We start from the raw sequence: 21,081 nt of genomic DNA, 5'->3' as shown, positions 1-21,081 counted from the left end.
ACTGAACTAGTCCCGTAAGAGCAATTTACTAACCTGCCATTACATATATACATACATATAAATGTATGTATATCTATAAATACACATATATATACACAGAACAAGTGTAGCGCTATATGTGTGTATATATGCACACACACACACGTATATATAAATTCCCTGTTGTCACTGGACTTGCCAGAAATATTTGCAGCATCTCCCTCATAATACATTTAGCAGTCTTTAAAAAAGAAGGTTATCTGCATAGTTTAATCCTAGATACGAGTAAAATATGGGATAGTTATATTATAGATTTACTTGATCAGAGAAAACATGCGTCCTAACAATAACAACACCCGCCAAATTATACGACCTAAAAATATGCTAAATTCAGTTCACTAAACAGAAGCTTCGCGGAGATTTGAATCTATAAACTAAGAACAAAGAAAGTGTAATATAAAATATCGTTGTAGACATGCTCAAAGAAAGTTATCAAACTTGTGGTACAAGAAACACGTATTATGTATCCTATAATGTAGCAACATTTACCGCATGATTACATACTATTAACTTACAGGCTATCTTTTACTCGAAGCATCAAAATTATTTCTAAACAGACTTGAGAAATACGGAAAGTATCCTGAGATTCGATCATTTAAGTCCGTTGATTTCCTAAATTAACTAGTGTACAACCTCTAATTTTGGTTCTAAAATGTAATTAAATATAACGAGTTTAACTTAAAGACGTGTACGAGATCGATAAGATAATTATGAAGTACACTTTCAAGTAAACTACATAACATATATTGTATTTACTTTATGTATACAATATTGTCACTCAAAGAATTATATAGCAGATATATAAGGTATTATTTATTCCATAGTACACTAAATACGAAGCATGTTTTGAATATCGTATTAGGTATGATGTAGCCAAAGCAAATGTTAGGATATCGAAAGAAGGTTATGTTGGGGATCAATCCAAAAAAGTTGTTTTAAGCATTGGAAATATGCTTAGCAGTTAAAGCTAAATTAGAGAAATTTAAGGTATATATAAGGTAAATATTTCAAGGGAATTTCATTGCATTTATGGTAAATATGAGGTAAATATTTCAAACTAGCTGAGAAAACTAGTAAAATTTAAGGTACATGTGAAGAAAATGTTTCAAAGTAGATTAAATATGTTGCCCTCTGTAAACATGTTACAATGTAATATATTTCATATTTAGTAAATCAAAATGTCAACAGATGAGACTGATGGATGACACTATAGATTGCTGAACTCTTCAATACTTATACATAATTTTAGTAAATGAGTTCAACAGCAGCTTTTCACCAATCAGGAATCGAACGATTAGAACCAGTAGCCACACTTCTTCTCTACGAATAAGATTTCTGCATATACATACATACATACATACATACATACATACATACATACATACATGCATACATACATACATACATACATACATACATACATACACACACACACACACACACACACATACACACACACACACACACACACACACACACACACACACATATATATATATATATATATATATATATATATATATATATATATATATATATATATATATATTAAACAATCAATACTTTTAATCAGAGGTGTTTAAATGTATTGTAATTAATGGTATGATAAAATTTTTCATTAGTTAAACTCAATAATAATAATAATAATTGCCACAAGGGCACCCATTTTGGAGGAGGGGAGAAGTCAATCGCATCGACCCCAGTGTTTCACTGGTACTTAATTTATCGAGCCCGAAAGAATGAAAGAAATTGACCGCGGTGCAATTTGAACTCAGAGAAAGTGCTACATTGGAAACTGTGCGAAAAGTTGGGGCTAGAGAGAAGCAAGACGTGGTCTGAGCACAAACCGCAGAGGAGTGACGGAGTCGGAGACTAGCAAAATATGTCCTTTGGGACAGAATCTGAAGGCACCAAGAGGAATATAAAGGAAATCGGAAGAGAGTACCCAGTAGAACTGTTACAAAAGATTTGCCTCCTTGGCAAGGCCAGAATAGTCAGGAAAGCATTAGATAGCCGAAAAGAACGAATAGCATGGTACAGTAGGCTGCAGGTAGCAAGTCCCCCGCTACGCATGCAAGACTTCAGGAGTTCCAATAAAACCTGTGATAAAAAGAAATAATGATAATAATTTTTACCAAGTGCAGCTTGGTGGGAGGGCTTAAGCCGATTACATCGACCCCAGTGCGTAACTGGTACTTATTTAATCGAGTCCGAAAGGATGAAACACAAAGTCGACTTCAACTGAATTTGAGCTCAGAACGTAGCGACGGGCGAAATACCGCCAATCATTTCGCCCGGCGCGCTAACGATTCTGTCAGCTCGCCGCCTTAATAATTTTATTATTATTAATAATAATAATAATAATAATAATAATAATAATAATAATAATAATAATAATAATAATGATGATGATAATAATGATGATAATAATAATAATAATAATAATAATAATAATAATAATAATAATGATAATAATAAGCGTGGCTGTGTGGTAAGAAGCTTGTTTCTTAACCGCATGGTTCCAGGTTCAGTCCCGCTGCGTGGCACGTTGGGCAAGTGTCATCTATTATAGCCTCGGACCCACCAAAGCCTTGTGAGTAGATTTGGTAGACGGAACCTGAAAGAAGCCTGTCGTATATATCAGTTTTTTTCTTCTCTCTCTGTTTATTTCCTTGTCTTCCTTTCTTTTGAAGAGCGCAGGCTCGAAACGTAAAAGAACTTTCTCACCTTCCCGACCATTAAACTAATACACCTGCTTGTTGTTTATACACCTGTCTTCGTCTTTTGTTTTTCTGTAAATTTCAAGTATATATATATATATATATATATATATATATATATATATATATATATATATATATATATATATATAAGAATAAAAGAATAAAATTATAAAATTTCACAACACTGATGTACAGTTAAATGCCGTAAACATACACTCATACCTGCTCTTGTTATCATCCTTATTAATTTTGTATGTTTAAATATATTACATCTAAAATACACACATAAATACATCTGTTGTATTATACAACTTAATAACGTTAACGCCTGAAGGACGACACCTAGCATATGAGACCGACAAAAAATGCATCGGAAAGATTGTTAAATGAAGCCAGGCCTCCTGGTTAGCTATAAGATCAGATAGAAAATGTTTGATGTCTATAAGTTAAATGATTTACTGTTCGTTTTCTTGGGTAAAATTATAGATCACGGCTTTGAATATGGACGTATTTTCAAAAAATACCTGCAGGAAAAAGTTTCTACTGAAATGAGGTCAGCATATACCTTAGATTCAGCATAGATTCAAGTTAAAGATTACTGAAACTCTCATTAGTAATAATAAGACGATAAGAAACGCCTGCAGCCACTATGTAAACAGAATTGCCTCGATTGAAACATTTTGAACGTTAAAATTTTACTGCTGAATGGAATTTTTAATTTACAAAATATTTATTACAAATAGTAGAAATTAACGACAATAGCATTATATGTTTAAATCATTAAATGTAGTGAATACCTATACATCATATTTTAAATGTATATATAGTTTTCAATATGTATACCAGTCTTTTTTTTTTTCAATTCCACTGAGGTCGACTTTGTTTTTCATCCTTTCGGGATCAATAAAATAAGAACCAGTTGAACACTGGGGACAGGGTAATCGACATAATCTTGAAATTGCTGGCATTGTGTCAAAATTTGAAATCAGTATGTTATAACAGTTTAAATGTATATATCAATTTAAAGTAAAATTAATACTTTTGTTGTATTTAGTCTTCAGTTTATTTTAATCTAAGGAAGCAAGTCTTTTGACAAACGTTTACTTTTTTGTATTTCGATTCAATAAAATCTGATAAAGGCGGCGAGCCGGCAAATTCATTAGCACGCCGGACAAAATGGCGTTCCTCCTGGCTCTTTATGTTCTGAGTAAAAATTCCACCGAGGCTGCCTTTATCTTTCATCCATTCGGGATGAAATACCAGTCGAGTGCTGGAGTGCATGTACTTATGCCCACCTCCCACAAAATTTCAGGCCTTTGTGCCTATAGCAGAAAGCATTATTCGTATTGTAAGGCTGCGAGCTGGCAGAACAGTTAGCACGCCGAACAGAACGCTTAGCGTTTCACCCGTCGTCTTTACGTTCTGAGCTCAAATTCCGACAAGAATTCGGAAGGCGGGAGTGAGGATTCATTACACCAGTCCCATGTAACTGGACTTCATTATATCGACCCCCGAAAGAGACAGCCGACCTCGGCAGGATTTAAATTCAGTACATAAAAAGCTGGAAGAAAAACTGCAAACCAGTTTTTCTAACGTTCTAGATATTGTGCCAGCTCGCCGCCTAAAGAGAACGATTAAAATAACTTTAGATTTTATCAACTCATCATATTCTGGAATCGATATTTAAATAAGTCAACCATTTTGTTGGTAATATCTGCAAGAATATGAAGATGAAGAATCGAACTGGATTCCACTTATAGCTGAACCATTGATTTCAAATTTCGGTGAGCATGTTCGGGTGAGCAGAGCTAGTCGATTACATCGGCCCCAATGTTCATCTGACACTTATTCTATCGACCCCGACAGAATGAAAGGCAAACTCGACCACGGCGGAATATGAACTTAGAACATAAAGACGGACGAAATGTGGCTAAGAATCTTGCCCGGCGTGCTAACGTGCTAGCCTTTTAAACCACAAGCTCTGCATTTTTCATGTTGTTTAACCTCAGATTATCCCTGATTAGGCGGACATATGATCCAAGAGTATCCCACCTGTGAACTAACCATCTTATTTTTCTAATAAAGTGTACTGAGGAACACATTATCTAAAATATCTTTTGTTAAGACGATAGTGTAATTTCAAAAGGATTTGACTGCTGTTTCTAGGTCAAATGATCAGGCAGAGGTCCCCTCGTTAGTTTGTTTTGAGTTTGTCCCCTTAGGTGGGCTGTACTTTATTCGTTATCTTTTTAACCAAAGCCAGACATTCGATAAATCTTTTTCGGCGCTATAGCTCACTAAATCGCCTGTCACAATAGGATTCAAGATGATTTTAAATTTATGCGAAATATTTTTAAATTCAAAATATTGATGAAAGCTGAGAAGTTAATTAGCTGCACTATTTCTCGGAATTTACTGCTCAGCTTATTGATTAGAAGAAATGTATCAAGTGAGATGAAGCTGAATTCGAAAAGTACGCTCCAAAATTACTAAATTACCCCTCAAACTACATATGGTAATCTATTGCTGTCATTTATTACAACAATTAGGACGATAAAAAATTTAGTAATATTCAGTTCAACATAATCCATTCGTTGAAGTAATACTAGCCAAATCACTATCGTAGACCGGTTTAATAAAACTATTATAGGAATTATAAGATACAAGTGGATGTTATAACACGTTTCTCTGAAGAGCACTAACACATTGGTGGGAATCAGTTATTATGTAGATCAAATTAAGCATTTTCTTTGAATATTTTGCTTACCTGAATAATAATGGCGCAAAATCTCAGAACTTTTAAAGTTCAAAAACAAAGTTTTTGTCGTATTGTATTTCGCCCTTTTTGGAAGAAGATTCATCTTTAATGTCGCTTATGCAAACAAGAATTGAACGTATCTAACTTTTACAACTGTTGTAGGATTGACTTCCGCATGCTGCAACATCATGTAACGATCGCAGATGGTTATAAGACTGTATGAGAATTATTTAATTAATTTTTACACAACTATGTTAAATATATTATACGTAGGTGCAGAATAAGGGTGTGTCATATCGAATCTCGATGTGAAACCGCCATAATCGGCATTCTAAGCAGTCAACACTTTTTGCGTAAAACATAACGTCAGCTGAATGCTATAACTAAATATGCTATTAATTATTGAAGACTGATCTGATTATTTTTAATCATTATAGATTATTATAGATTATTAATTAATAAAGTGTAATTAATCGCAATAATCGATAATATTGCCTTTATTTAAATTAATAAGCTTCGTGTTTTTATTGGTTTCCTTATTATTAGAAAGTACGTATGTATGTTTAACCATTGTTCAAGACATCAAGTTTTCATTAGGTAGGAAAATATTTTTCTTTTATATGTTTAATATTTATTTCTCTGTATTCATATTAACGTATTCTCTTACTCTCTTTAAACTTTTGCTCCCTCTCTTCCCTTTCTCTCCCTCAAATATGCCATATATATATATATATATATATATATATATATATATATATATATATATATATATATATATATATATATATATATATATCAGAGAGAAACCTTTCACCAATCCGATGTTTAGAATATTTTTGTATTCAGTGATAGCCTTATGTAACTATGCATTAAGACCTCGAAATTAAGTGCTGTATTTGTACTATTAGCACCTAAAATGTTGTGGTACAGTATTATACATGAAATTGAACCTAATTAACACAAGACTAGAACGTGCCGTATAAAGCTTCTCGTGCAGAGGTACTTAAATGTCGTCAGTGACGAAAATATAAACGACCACAAATCAAGCTGTTTGAAGGTATACATCAATTGAAAGTTCAATTACAATAGTATTTCCTACAAAGCTTTCAGGTCATCATATATGCATTATGAAATATAAGTGCTTATAAATTTCTGTAGCATCTTTAATATTATTCTGCTTCTCATAGCGTTCGTGCGTCCTTTTTTTCCGCAGTAAACAACCTTAACTATGGAACGAAATCAAAAGCATAATCTAAATCGTTACTGTAATAAAGTGTTATATTTTAAATAATCTTAACTTGAGCTTAAACCAAAGACACAATTCTTATGAAAATCTATAAATTAATCCATCAAAACAGAAATAAGAAAATTTATGACGCGGAATTATAACGGGTTGCAATAATTTTAATAATTGTAGTGATGTTTACTTTATGGCGAATATAGACATTAAATTGAATTTAACTGTCACATAAATTTGGTGTGTATATATATACATATATATATATATATATATATATATATATATATATATATATATATATATATATATATATATATATACACATACACATAAATATGAGAGCGATAATATTTCTAAAAATAATATCGTTGGTAACCGTGAGCACAAGCCGTACAGGAAAATTTATATATATATATATAATAGGGTAATACAGAAACACCTGCCTCGCTAAAAATAAAAGTCAAAATAATTCTAAGCCACAGAAGAATCACAAAATTAATACAGGCATGATAGGAAAAAATTTTAGTGAAGAAAAATAGCGTCCTACCTCGGCATACATACATATATACATACATGCACACGTATACCCATATATGAGTATGGACAACATAAATATCTATATATATAAATATGTTTGTATATATATATATATGTATGTATGTATGTATGTATGTATGTGTGTATATATGTATATGTATATGTGCAAATAAATTTACAATGATGTTTAAAAAATAGATGTTCTCATGAAATTGAAATATTATTATGCTAATATCAAGTTATCATGAACATCTCCTTCGCCATAATTATTCTCTATACAATATCAAAATATGATTTATACTGTAACAACTGTAACAAAAATATTTTTTCAGTCATTTTAATATGAACTAATCAATGTTTTCAATTTTATTTCCAGAAGTTGCACTTTTGACAGATATTCACACTTGAAATGCATTGAAACGCACTTCAGTTGAAGTGAAACGATGCAATAAAATAACTGTAAGAAGGAAAACAGTTTTGAAACAAATTGTCTAATTAAGAGCATATGTTTGTGACTTACCTGTTCTAAAATTGATGATTATATCTAGAAAGAAGACAGTGTCTGATATACAGTTGAATACTATCCAGTGTGTGCTGAGATCATCGTTAAAAAATGATATTGCTACGGGTAAAATTATAAGATTTGCAATAAGCAAGACCAACATGAAGAGGTCCCAATAAAACCTGAAATAGATGGAAAATATATGAATAATAAGAATTGAATAATAAGAATTGAAAAATAAAAGTATCAATTCAGTAAAATGTTTTAAATATATCATTAAATTTCCAAAGAGCACAATCTTATATGATTACAAATGTTGGTCAGCTAAAATAAACATACAATATAAAGATTCTAACTTTAGATTATTGAACAGCAGATGATAAAGCAAGAGTACATTTATTTCATGAGTTGATACATGCATTTTAAAACGTAATACAGTGTAGTCTACACTAATAAAACGAAAACGAAGTAAATCTTGTTTTCATATATAAAGAAACAATTATATTGAAAATAGAAACTCTATAGACTAAGTAAAAAATAAGTATGAAGTTACAAATTGACAAAGCAATTAAATGTAAATACAAAATTCGAAATGAAGCATAAGTCTGTTCAATAAGTAAAGTGAGGTTTTTGGATATAGTTATAGCCAGTTTAGATAACATGGAATATAAGTAGGCGCTAGTGATAACCAGCAATTGTTTTACACTAAGAGCAGGAGCAGACAGCTTGATTACGTCAGCGCATAATTAATATATAGCCATTAGAATTAGCAAACCGTAATAACAATGAGGCTAATAGCAAAGGATAATGTGCTACTTTTATGAAGAATCATTAAACATCTTCCTGGCTGAGCAATATTCGCAAAAATGGAAATAATCCTAATTATAATCATTTGTTAACATTTCCATACCTTCTGAATCATTAAGTAATAGGAGCAAACAATAAAAGTGTGTCTGACTATGGTCGAGCTCTATACTCTAGCCTATACCTATGCAGATTTTCAGACGTAATAAATACAAACTCTTGACAGTGAACAAACGAAAGTGCTTTATTTTACTTGCTTCAGTAAATATCAATGTGGTGGTAACCATGTTGCAGAATAATGAGCTTTTTTGAATAATTCACAATCAGTTTTGTGATTTACATTCTGAGATTAAATACTACCAAAATCACCGTGTCTTTTAAGTGTTTTGAAGAAGAAAATGAATATCTGTTTTCTCCAAGGGAAAAAAGTCCCATTTATAACTTGTGAGATATCTTATAGTTTTAAGAAATGAATGAAATATTCTACAACCTGTAATGTTTTATATTCAGTTATTTATCATTTGTACAGTAAGTTGTTTTATTACCTGTGACATATTATATAGCTAATGGCATCTCTTATACCTAGTGATATGTTTTTTATGACTTTTATAGGAAGTGAGATGGTTCATATCCAATGACATATGTTATATTGCAACAACGTCATATGTCTAGAGATGTATTATATCCAGCGATATATATTATAGCTGGTGGCATGTCTTATGTCCAACGATGCATCACATGACCAGTGAGATGCCATATAATCGATGATATATCTTATAAACATTGATATTATGTCCTATATCTTACAACCGGTGAGATATAGGTAGCATGATATAGCAAATATGTGTTATAACGAGTGTTTTATAGCTAATGATATATCTATAACGATTAATATTTATTACAACTGGCACATAGCTCGTGAGATACTTGATGCAGAATTTTTCAGAAGACTGAAAAATATACCGCCATGGGGAGTATTATCTTCAATAATAAACTACTCACTCCGTTATACAGAAAAATATGCAGTTTGTTGTAATAGTCATACCTTTTCCTATGGAATTGATAATACAAATGAAATGGTATGGCCGCAGTCAAGGTTTGAAACTGTATTGCAGACTGGACTTGGTGGGAGTTTGTCTTATCCTCTACTTATTGCCTATAATTAATAGAGCAGTTATCAAAAGATCCTCTTTTCACCTACACACAAAGAGACTGTTCATCAAGCTAATGAGAAATATATATAGTATAATCATCAGGAGGGATTCTATAACAGGTTAAGAAACTAGATCAACTGGTTTTACAAATAACACAATACAACAGACGAAAAAGCTATGATTTTGAAATAAACAGGTTATAGTTTGGTACTTTAGTTAGTCGACTATTTACAACATATTTGGTGGACATCTGATCATGGAAAACATACTCAACGGCTTCCGAAACTAAGCAGGCATTCACAAACTGAAAAGATACATTATCTTTCATAACGTATCTGAATTAGGGTAAACTTCTATTCTGTTTTTAGACTAAACAAATTAATTAAACAATAGATTTTACTAAGACAAGTTTACCGACTACTTTGAAGATGTTTGTTGGCTGCTCTAATGTTTTCCTAGGCCATCTCAGTAGCTATTATCTATTCAGCCATCTTATCCAGTTCTCCAACATGCAACCAGTTCTCTTCTCCTTTTTAATTCTCACGCACTCATCACTGTAGTTGCCGAGAACCGGAAACAGAGCATTTAGCGAGCGTATAAAAAGGCACAATGCTCTGGCTGCTTAAAACAAGTTATACCATTCACAATTAGCCTCATATTCAGATAAAAGTCTATTGATTAATTGGAAATCGACAAAATATTTACATCAGCATAGACACTGCTATATCTATAACTCTAAAGAAAATAAGGTTTAGAATTGCAATCCAGCTGAAATGTTCAGATGTGCAATATATAATTGAAGTGGTGCATAAGTTTGACGTGAAAGTAACGTGAAAGTGTTGGAATGTTGGTAAATGAAACTTTGGGATGTAGAGTTATAGAAACCAAACTACGCCTCAGATTTAATGTCAGAAAACGTAATTACTTCAACACAAATAACTCTCTAGATGCAACGTTTGTAAATATAAATTATGTAAAACCCAATATGATTTTGTTTCAGCGCAAAACAAAATTAGATTTTGTAATAGAATGATCTTCTAGAAGACAGACCTAGTAACACAGATTTAGTAGGCAACTTTAATATACTTTCAGATAGTTATAGAGTGCAGTATATTTGACAAATTTTCTTAGATAACATAATTCATAATTAGTTTATCTGAATATTGGAGTTTCAGATCATTCGAACGTTCTTTCTTATAAATTAGAAAGAATATATTTATATCTCTAAGATGGTATCAAAGTATAATTTTTGAAGAATAGAAAAGAAATCGCAAATAGACAGGTGTATGAACAAATGTGTTTACAAATATATAACTTAGGTATACTCTATGAGTATCATCGAAAATCTCAAAATATTTGCATACAAATGCAAGAAAATCCAGACTACATTCAACATCGTTTTGTAAAAATATTTTTAGGATCAACTCAAGGGCTGACAATTTCTCAAAAGTTTTAAAATGAAATGATGATTTTCGAGACAAAAACTGAAGCCAATGATAGAAAAGGAAATAGAAATAAGTAGTATGTTTACTTTCTCTCGATTCTAATTCTCTACTTCACAAGGACCAGTTCCGGAGACAGGCCCAGGAAGTAAGACTAAGATAATGACAATGCCTCAGCATGGGCACAGCCCCTGTCTGAAATTGCTAATAGGATAATAGGTTAAATGCAAACACATACATATATATATGTATGTGTGTGTGTGTGTGTATGCGTGTGTGTGTGTGTGCGTGTGCGTGTGCGTGTGCGTGTGCGTGTGCGTGTGCGTGTGTGTGACTTCAGATATTAGATCTCTGTAACAATATGGTATAATGTGTTCCCCTGATAATTCATTGCGGTTAGGCATCGACATACACTTAAAACAGCCAATGTTGAGTTCCATATAACTGTAATAGTGATACGCACGTGGGAACTATTAAGACAGTGGTTCCCAACTTGTGGTCTGCGAACCCCTGGTGGTCCGCAAAGGTAGCATTGGGGATCCGTGAAGTAAGTTTAAAATTTCATATATATATATATATATATATATATATATATATATATATATATATATATGAAAGGATAAATATATTAAAAGGGATCCGTGAGTAAACACATTTAAATAAAAAGAGTCCTTAATGGTGAAAAGGTTGGGTACCACTGCATTAAACTGTTCATGTTTATCTTAATTTTTCACTACATTTTCCCTGTATATCACAACTAGTAACACTGCCAAGTACAGAGGTGGACTAACCACTATATCAGAAGCTGACAGGATAATGATAATCCATATGAAGCTTATAACTCATATATTAGTGGTCATACATCTCACTGCACGTACAGTATATATATATATATATATATATATATATATATATATATATATATATATATATATATATATATATATATATATATATATATATATATATATATATATATATATATATATATATATATGAGTGTGAATTTATGTAGAGTGTGTATTATAGATAGGTAGACGGCATAGACTTAGATATAGCTCTGAGCTTTCGCGATTCGGTTCGAAAGTATGTGATTCTGAGTTAGTTCGATCTCTAGGTATGCCACTTACCTTCTCATGTGCCTCCTACGACAACCTCACGTTCACCGTAATATTGAGTAGATCTTGTCACGGAGTAATTGTTTAGAATACCACTATATGTATGTGTGTTTATCTGTCTGTTTCCTTTTGTGTGTGTGTGTGTGTATGTGTATGTGTGCATGTGTATGTGTGTGTGTGTGTGTGTGTGTGCACGCGCGTGTATGTGCGTCTGTGTGTGTGTGTGTGTGTGTGTGTGTGTGTGTGTGTGTGCGTGTTTCCGTACGTGCGTGGTTTTATAAAAGCTGGCACCTAATGTCCGGTTAATCGAATTTCACGTTCTCAGTGACCGGTATTCAAAATATATAATATATAGAGAAAAGTGCAAAGAGAAGTTTCTGAGAAAAGCAGATAAATGAATTTTATATAGAAAAAACTTTTTAAAAACAGAAAAAAGTACATATAGTTTTTTTTTTTTTTTTTAGAAAATCATGCAATTTCATCCCGAGTGAAGTGTGTGTGAAAGAGTAGAAGAGACTTCTGTGTGGAATTAAAATTATACCAAGAGTGAATGATACATCTCATATCAGATGTAAAGGAAACGTTTTAAGGCAATGTTCAGTTCTCATAGATATTCATTTATCAAATCGGATAGGAAACATTCTATATAAGAACCGGATAGGATTCGAAATCAGTGATAGTGCTTTTAAAATAACTTAGATTAGGGCCGCGAGGGCTCACCTCAAAAGCGAACTTACTTTGGGAGGGTAATTTGTTACATAGCCACAAGATGAAAACGAATGAATTACTAATTGCGAATATTATGCACTTTCAATTCCCCGCTCCCACTTAGCTCATTTCTCACTGTAGTCATAAAGCCTGACATTTCCACTTTCCCTACTACTCGAGATTAACCACTTCTTTCAAATAATCCCATTTTAAAATTACCACAAAATAATTTTCGTTCTTCAAAATATTCGATGATGACCCACTGGCAAGTGTGGATAGTGTGGATAGTGTGGATAGTGTGGATAGTGGTGAGGGGATATTCACGAAGGATGAAGTGGCGAGTCATGAGTTGAGACTAAGGCTCAAAGTCATAGTTGTCACTGCAGAGCCTGTGCAGATGGAGGAATTGGGAGTAGGGGATGGAGGGCTTGGTATAGGTAGGGTAGGAGGAGGAGAAGTTGATGTAGGAATGTGAGTCGGTGTGTTTGTAGTGGATGCAGGTAGTGAGAGCGGAGTTGTGTATGTTGATCGAAATGTCGAGAAAGGCGACGGAAGTGTTGGAAATGGTTCAGGAGAATTCGTGGGCAGGATGGAAGGATTGGACAAAGGAGAGAAAGGAGTCTAGTTGTTCGCGGGAAGCGAGGTCGCACTGATACAGTTATCAATATAACGACTGTATATTTCACGAGTGGGACCAGTGAATCTTGAAAATATTTGGGCTTCAACTTAGCCAACGAACAGGTTCGCATAGTTGGGGCCCATTCTCGTTTCCATATATATATATATATAAGGCTATACCGGTCTTAGAATCCGTCTTACTAACGTTTTGTCCTGTTATCTAGCCATTCGATAAATAGAGTCGATAAAATAATTACCAGATTGAAATAGATACTCGTAGGTGTAAGTTATGATCAATCAAATAAACACTTGAAGTTAGTGCATCAATATGGTCGCCGTCCAATGACTGGACGAGCATAAGAAGGTAAACCAAAACGCTAACACACACAAATAAGTTTTTCTTGTGAGTAGAAGTATGAGGAATGAAATCAAAAATTCACTTTTAAGAAGATTATTTACAGGAATTTAGTCGTCTTCATATTTTCATGATTTTCAGATGTAATATGAGATAGACAGTCGTAGAGCTTTGCCGTAAATATCCGAGTGACCAGAGTTTTAAAATTAGCCTCCTCTTTCTTTTTTGGCTGAAATTTTTATCAGTCAAGATACAGTTTGATTGATTACGGTAGTTACGAGAACTGGCATAGAATTTGGTTCGTTCTCCGTGATGTCTGCGTATTGGAATCATGCAAATGCATGGACGACAATTGTGCATTCTACTTTAGTTCAGTCATGTAAATCTTAATTATTCTTCTCCTTAATAATGTGTTTCTCGAAATGTTTTTGGCTTCGGCGCATTCATCTTTATTGAACACTTTTTCGATTGTTGTATTTTTGCTGTATATTTCTACGCCCCTTATGTGCTTTCGTTTTTTTGACTTCAGGTTATAATTAGTTGATACGTGTGTGTGTGTGTATGTGTGCGTGTGTGTGTGTGCGCGCGCTCGTGTATGTAAAATAGAGTGCTAGAATGAACGAATGTAAAGAAGGCTGTTTAATTGTAGAAATATTTACCGGCTGCTTTCTCCTTACATGTATTGTAAATATATCAATATATATTTCGAAATTAAAAGTCCTATCAAAACGAACTGGAGTGTCTTCACCATAATGTTTGAACATCGTATAGTGTACACTCTTATCTAAATTACTTCATTACCGTACAGAGTAATCGACACTACCCAATTCCAAAACTAAATAATCTTGTTGTCAAGCAAGTGGAATATATTGATCCAATCGATCATAATTCCACAGTATCAAAGTTTTGATTTGTTTTCTAAATTTCAGGAGTTATTTGTCCGATTCCTTTTGGACAACTGTATGAATTATAGAAATGTCTGCTGCTACGAACCAAAGGTGAATCACTATGAGGACACTCTACATGGTAAAAACTTCAACTAAGTCCCTCTTCATTATGCGCTCTATCGACTTTAAAATATAAGAATTGATTAGATAGTGTAGTCCCTGATAAAAGAATAAAGCAAATAAAGTAATTGATAAAGTACCTTTAGTCATATGCCAACGAAGTGAATATATCAGTCGCAGTGCTATATAGCAAAATATCACATTAGACCTTTCTAAGACCACTCTCGAGTTACATCTTGCTGAGATACATAATTTTCTTTCGAGAGGCTAGTGACATATTTTAAGACATTCATTTTCGTTTGCTTGTCATTGCATACAGACACAATAGAAATACGTTGAAGTGACCTCTGTCACAATAGTATAACCAATATATTTCATTCGACGATACAATAAGGTCATATAGAATTCCAATTGTTAGACTTATATTTGTATGATCACAATAATATATGAGTAACTTTGTAACAAAATGCAAAACTTTGTAACAAAATATCAATAGACTCCATGTCTTCCACCTGAAGAAATGTTTAAGGCAGCTGATATCCCTTATGGAATTAAGATGGCAGAGATTATTTCATAAGCATTGATTTCTGTTAAGAGTGTACCCTCAAGATATACGCAGTTAACAGGCTAAAAGAAATACTTGGCAGAGTAGCATGGTGTAAAAAAATATTTGGCAGAGTGGTATGGTGTTTAGGAAAATAAGCTGATTTCAGTAGCTTGTTCTATTCACAAGAACGCCATTGTTTACGAAGCATCTTAATATACCAAATCAGTAGCCTTTTATTATTTTTTAAAATATACTTGCCAGTATTTTAACTGAATGGCAAGCTTGGTTTACATTGATTTTAGCTGTAGAAACCTATGAAAGAAATATCTGATTGCTGTAGGTGTTTTTGTGAAAAATGTTTGGAATTACGGAAAGATTTATTTTCCACAACGATTGATTCTTTGATTATAATTTTAACGGAAATGACCTATTGGTTCCAAGTAACTGGAGACACACGAAAAAAGAAAAAAAAAAGGTGAAGACATAATTATTGAAAGCATAATAATGGAAAGAAGAAAAGAATGCTCGACGCACACTGAGTTGCTTTCAAAAGTAGACTATTTTATAATGAATATGTAACTACTGGATGCCATAGTCCTTAGAGCAATTACGTAGCAAAGCCGACCGAGATGTTTTACAGTTTAATGTAACAATAATTGGCATGCTAGTTTTGCTGCAAATTCACATCTCTAAATTATCCCTGCTGTATTTATACGAATATGATATTCAACCCTTTAGGATAATGGAATATATGAGGGGATATTGTTTCCTTTATCAATGTTAAATATATCTCATACCAATTTTATACTTTTTCCCAGCTAATCTACTTTCTATAATGATTCCAAAGCATATGTGACGTGAAAAATTCTCACATGTAAAAATGCGTGACTCACAGAAATACGTTTCTCTATTTAAATAAAGTGTGAGATGTATAAAAAAAAAATACTATTTTAGAAATATAACTGTCTCATAATCTCATTTCATATCATAGCAAATACTTATTAATCTCAAACACCATACAGATTACTGGGAACAAAGCTTCGTATGCATGTGCTAATATTTGGACAATGTAAGTTGTAAATAATTTTACTTGCGTAAGTTTAATAAATATGCATTGAACATCACTGAGCAAAATGACATTATTATCAGGATTGTTTAAGATACCTTTTCCATAGAGAGAAAGCAAGAAGGAGAGCATAGTTAGTAACTACTTTTGGAAAATAAGATAACTGGTAAACACTTACGTTACTTATATTTACTTTCTGTTCAAACGTCGGCGAAACATATCAACTAAATTACGGAGATAAAGCTTTTGTGGATAAGTTGTAAGTAAATTTTATTGTGAGCATTCCGTAGGTATATATATATATGTATATATATATATATATATGTATATATATATAACATTGCTGAGCAAACAAACACCACGGTTAAGCCAGAGTGCCTTGTCTACAAATTGAATGAAATAAACATTATCCATAAGCCAGATATTGATCAGGCTAAACTAGTCGAGTTGATTTGCCAGTCTATGAAATCTTGTTTACCTACGGATCTCAAATCTATATTTATGAAGCCTACACATCTAGATGTGTGTGTATGTATGTATGCGTTTAATTACATTGTATGAAAAATAACTTACTACCGAGACTACTGGCTGCGCAAGCGCAGAAGTTAGTCGAAACTGGATAGACAGTGTATATGTTATACTTACGCTTACAGTTTCCCTGAAAGTGACATTAGATTTCACGTATGGTAATTAACAGGTGATTTGATCTATATTTCAATAAATTTACACCAATAGATAGCACTACACGCACATAACAGAAGCGTCCTCTGTACGACGAATAACGCGAGCATATCACGAATGAATAATTCCTTTTTATCAATGAAATCACATCCTGCAGTATTTATATGTTCATATGATAGACATACATACAATAAATAGCTACCGTATCGTTTATATCACGCCCTTCCATTGCATAAAAGGATACTTTCAATCATGTGGTCCTGTGTCGTCTCCGAATACGGAAACTACAAGATAGTCATGACTGGAACAGATTCTGTCATGAGCGTTCAAAACGATCTAAATTATAGATGATGATAAACAAGTATATCAAAACTTACAAGATAAGCGCTAGTAATTGCTTAACATGTTCTTTAGTAACCACGTGTTAACCAAATCACACACACACACACACACACACACACACACATACACACACACACACATTCATATGTATGTTTACACACAAACACAAGCCTACACATGTGGGATATATATATATATATAAACAAGCAGACTTTATGCGTATATACACACGGTATACAAAATGCATAGTATAGAATAGAATAACCGAAAAGAAGAATCATGCAATATTTTAAGCTTGACAGCTGTTTCAAGTATGCTATGGTTTATATCATAACCACGTTCATTACATAACAACTACCTACAATGTCATCGGAAGAATGTGGCAAAAGGTGTATTTCATAACGGTGTTTACATATATATAAAATTGTGAATTGCAGCACAATTTTTCGAGCGACGAAACTCTTGACACCATGTTACAAATAAATGTTTAAGTCAAGGTAACGACCTTTGCGTGATTCTAAATGTCTAGCTTGTGTCCACGCTGCAATCACTTTAGTTTCAGCGCACGATCTCACATCAAAAGTACTTGCTATGCTATGCAAATACATTTATACATATATGTAGTTTTACAGGAACACATGCCTGTGCTTCTATATGGTAACACATACATGCTCGCGCACACACACACACACACACACACACACACACGCACACGCATACGCACACACACACACACACACATCTGTGTATCAATATAAGCATGAATACGTATATGCATACGTACCTATGTGTATTACATACATATTTACATTCACATACATCCATAAATATATATGCAATAACATATATATTCATTCTTACTATGCTCTAGCAGACCTGAACGTGAATATCTGACCGCTATTGTTTTTCATCGGGGAACAAACTCTCTCTTAAGATGATGTGTATTCATAGCAAACGCCCGTACACCAATGAATTGCGAGTGTTATTATTGTAACGTAGTTACTCGTCGCCAATTATTGTAGTCTCACCAGTATTTATGACGATACTTTTTAAAGATATAACTGTATAGTAACAATAAAACATATAATGAAGCAGGGTAGCAACAACGTAACGATTCAACAAACACTCCACGAACTATACACGAACCAACAAACGACATTCCAACAAACTACCAAAACGACACCGTACGACTTTCTTCGATTAACGTCTACTACTCTCTTTATCTTTATTAGGCTCTACAGCCCGAACACAGAGGGGGACACCACAAGGACAGACAATACAGTACAACACGTGGGGTACATTTAATGAATGATGGCATGAATTGTTTAAATGAAAAGATGAAATGCCTTACGAGCCCCCCCCCCAAAGCTCTCAGTCTCATTTAACTGTTCTCTTATACAGTTCTTTTACAGTCTATGATATTTTTTATTTTACAATTGTTATATGTTGCAATAGATCCTCTGTCGTCACAACGTTTGGCAGATTATCATAGCCCACATGTAACCCACTGGCTGTAATATCCTGCGGATACATCTGTTTAAGTCACTTCATCACCTCCTCCTCCACCAATACAGCTTTCTTATTTTCTTCAAACATTTCAGGATCTAATGTTACTCTTATTAGTCCTTTTATTTTTGATATCTTCTTCTCCATTTCTATATCTTTTTTATAGTAAATCAACGTTCGGTAATTTCATCTTTTCGGTCTTACAGTTATCATTGCTTCATACATCTTCTCTTGTAATTTCTTCTCCCATTCGTCACGTTTCACCGTTTTTTTCCGAGTCTCTTACATTTGTATACTCAGGTTCTTGGGTTCGATTCTCCGATGTTTCCTCTGAGATTTCTCTTTCCCCTCTGTCTTCATGCATGCATGCATACATACATACATACATACATGCATACATACATACCATCTGATATAGGCATGGAATTTGGCCAAAAGAAATGTTCATATTTGGTTTTAGAACAAGGTAAGTCAGTCCCCCAAACCCCAAACTTGTGCATCAACGGTCTCTCTATCCCCCCCCATTCCACACAAAGAATATTACAAGTACCTAGGCATAGACAAAAATGTATCATATGAAGGCACTGTGAATAAAGATAGAGTGACCCGAAAATATTACACGAGACTTAGGAAAATATGGCAGTGGGAACTCTCCTCTTACAACGAAACAATATCCCACAATGCATTTGCAGTACCAGTGCTGATCCCAACATTTGGGATACTTGATTGGTCTGTAGAGGAAATCCACTCCATAGATATCAAAACTCGCAAAATATTGACAACAACTGGGAACTTCCACAGAAACAGTGATGTTCACAGGCCCTACCCAAGAAGAAATGAAGGCAGTAGAGGCCTGATATCAGTGCAGACGGCCTTCGAATGCCGTATGGTATCACTCAGGCAGCACCTGCCGAACGACAACAGCAAAAATTAATATATTAATGCAGTGCTGAAAAATGAAGTGAGCAACATTGTACGAGTTGGCAGTGAGCTCCTCAAGAAGCACTCTCTCCCTGATGATCTCCTATACAGCCCCAAAACAGCTGGGCTCTCTTATCTCAGAGAAAACCTGGATGGGAAGCACTCAGCATACAAAAAAAAAAGAGACTATGCATGGGTATGTTGCCCGGAAGCTTGAACAAGACAGTAGAATTGACACGAGGCGCAGCTTCTCTTGGACACAAGACCACTACATCACAACACACTTTGAAGGCTATGCGTTTGCAATCCAGGAATAGGAGATTGCCACAAAGTAACTAGTGAACAAGAAAAGTAGTGACGCTCTTATAAACCCAAGGTGCAACCACATGTATAGGCTATGTCATGTTTCTGTTGAAGACATCACGCATGTGATTAGCAGATGTCCTAAAATGTCGTCACTGTACTACCTTGCTATTTGGCACGATGCTGTCGCGAAAACAATGTACAACGCCATCCGCAAAAAAAAACTGCCCTGAAATTAACATAGAAAATCCCTCTGCTATGGAGTACATTCATAAACACCAAGTCAAGGAATACTGGTGGAGTATTCCCATCAAAACGTTTGTTAAATGTAAACATAACAGGCTGGATATTGTTGTTTGGGACAGAAGGGCACAGGTATGTACCATCATAGAGGTCAGTTACCCTGCAGATATAAATATCTCTTTGAAAATCAAAGAAAAAGAGGATATCTATGGACAACTGCTTCGAAACCTCCAGCTTCTATATCCGGAATATGAATTCATATTCATACCAATAATAATTGGAGCACTAGGTTTTTTTAGTAAATGCTTAAAGGAGAATCTGGATAAACAGATTTTCAGAAAGAGAAACCGACCGGCTAATTTGTACATTACAAGCGCAAACTGTGAGTGGACCAGTAAAAATATGCAAGACTTTCCTCAAGTTCCAAATGTGAATTTGTCCGTGTTACCTACATCCCAAAGACGGAG

At 33.7% G+C, this 21,081-nt stretch overlaps 1 protein-coding gene across 26 annotated transcripts in view; it reads right to left on the bottom strand.

The window, feature by feature from the left end:
• The window catches only part of LOC106874330 (uncharacterized), a 902,231-nt gene that overhangs the window by 321,585 nt on the left and 559,565 nt on the right, over window positions 1-21,081 (bottom strand). For all 26 annotated transcript variants that reach the window (XM_089347949.1, XM_089347937.1, XM_089347933.1 and 23 more), the window contains exon 3: window positions 7,818-7,981. In XM_089347949.1, coding sequence (XP_089204075.1) covers window positions 7,818-7,981 — 164 coding nt within the window. The remainder of the gene's footprint in view (window positions 1-7,817; window positions 7,982-21,081) is intronic.

This window comes from Octopus bimaculoides, chromosome 2 (assembly GCF_046866305.1).
Source record: "Octopus bimaculoides isolate indiv1 chromosome 2, ASM4686630v1, whole genome shotgun sequence".
NCBI lineage: Eukaryota > Metazoa > Mollusca > Cephalopoda > Octopoda > Octopodidae > Octopus > Octopus bimaculoides.
This window is presented reverse-complemented; position numbering and strand designations above follow the sequence as displayed.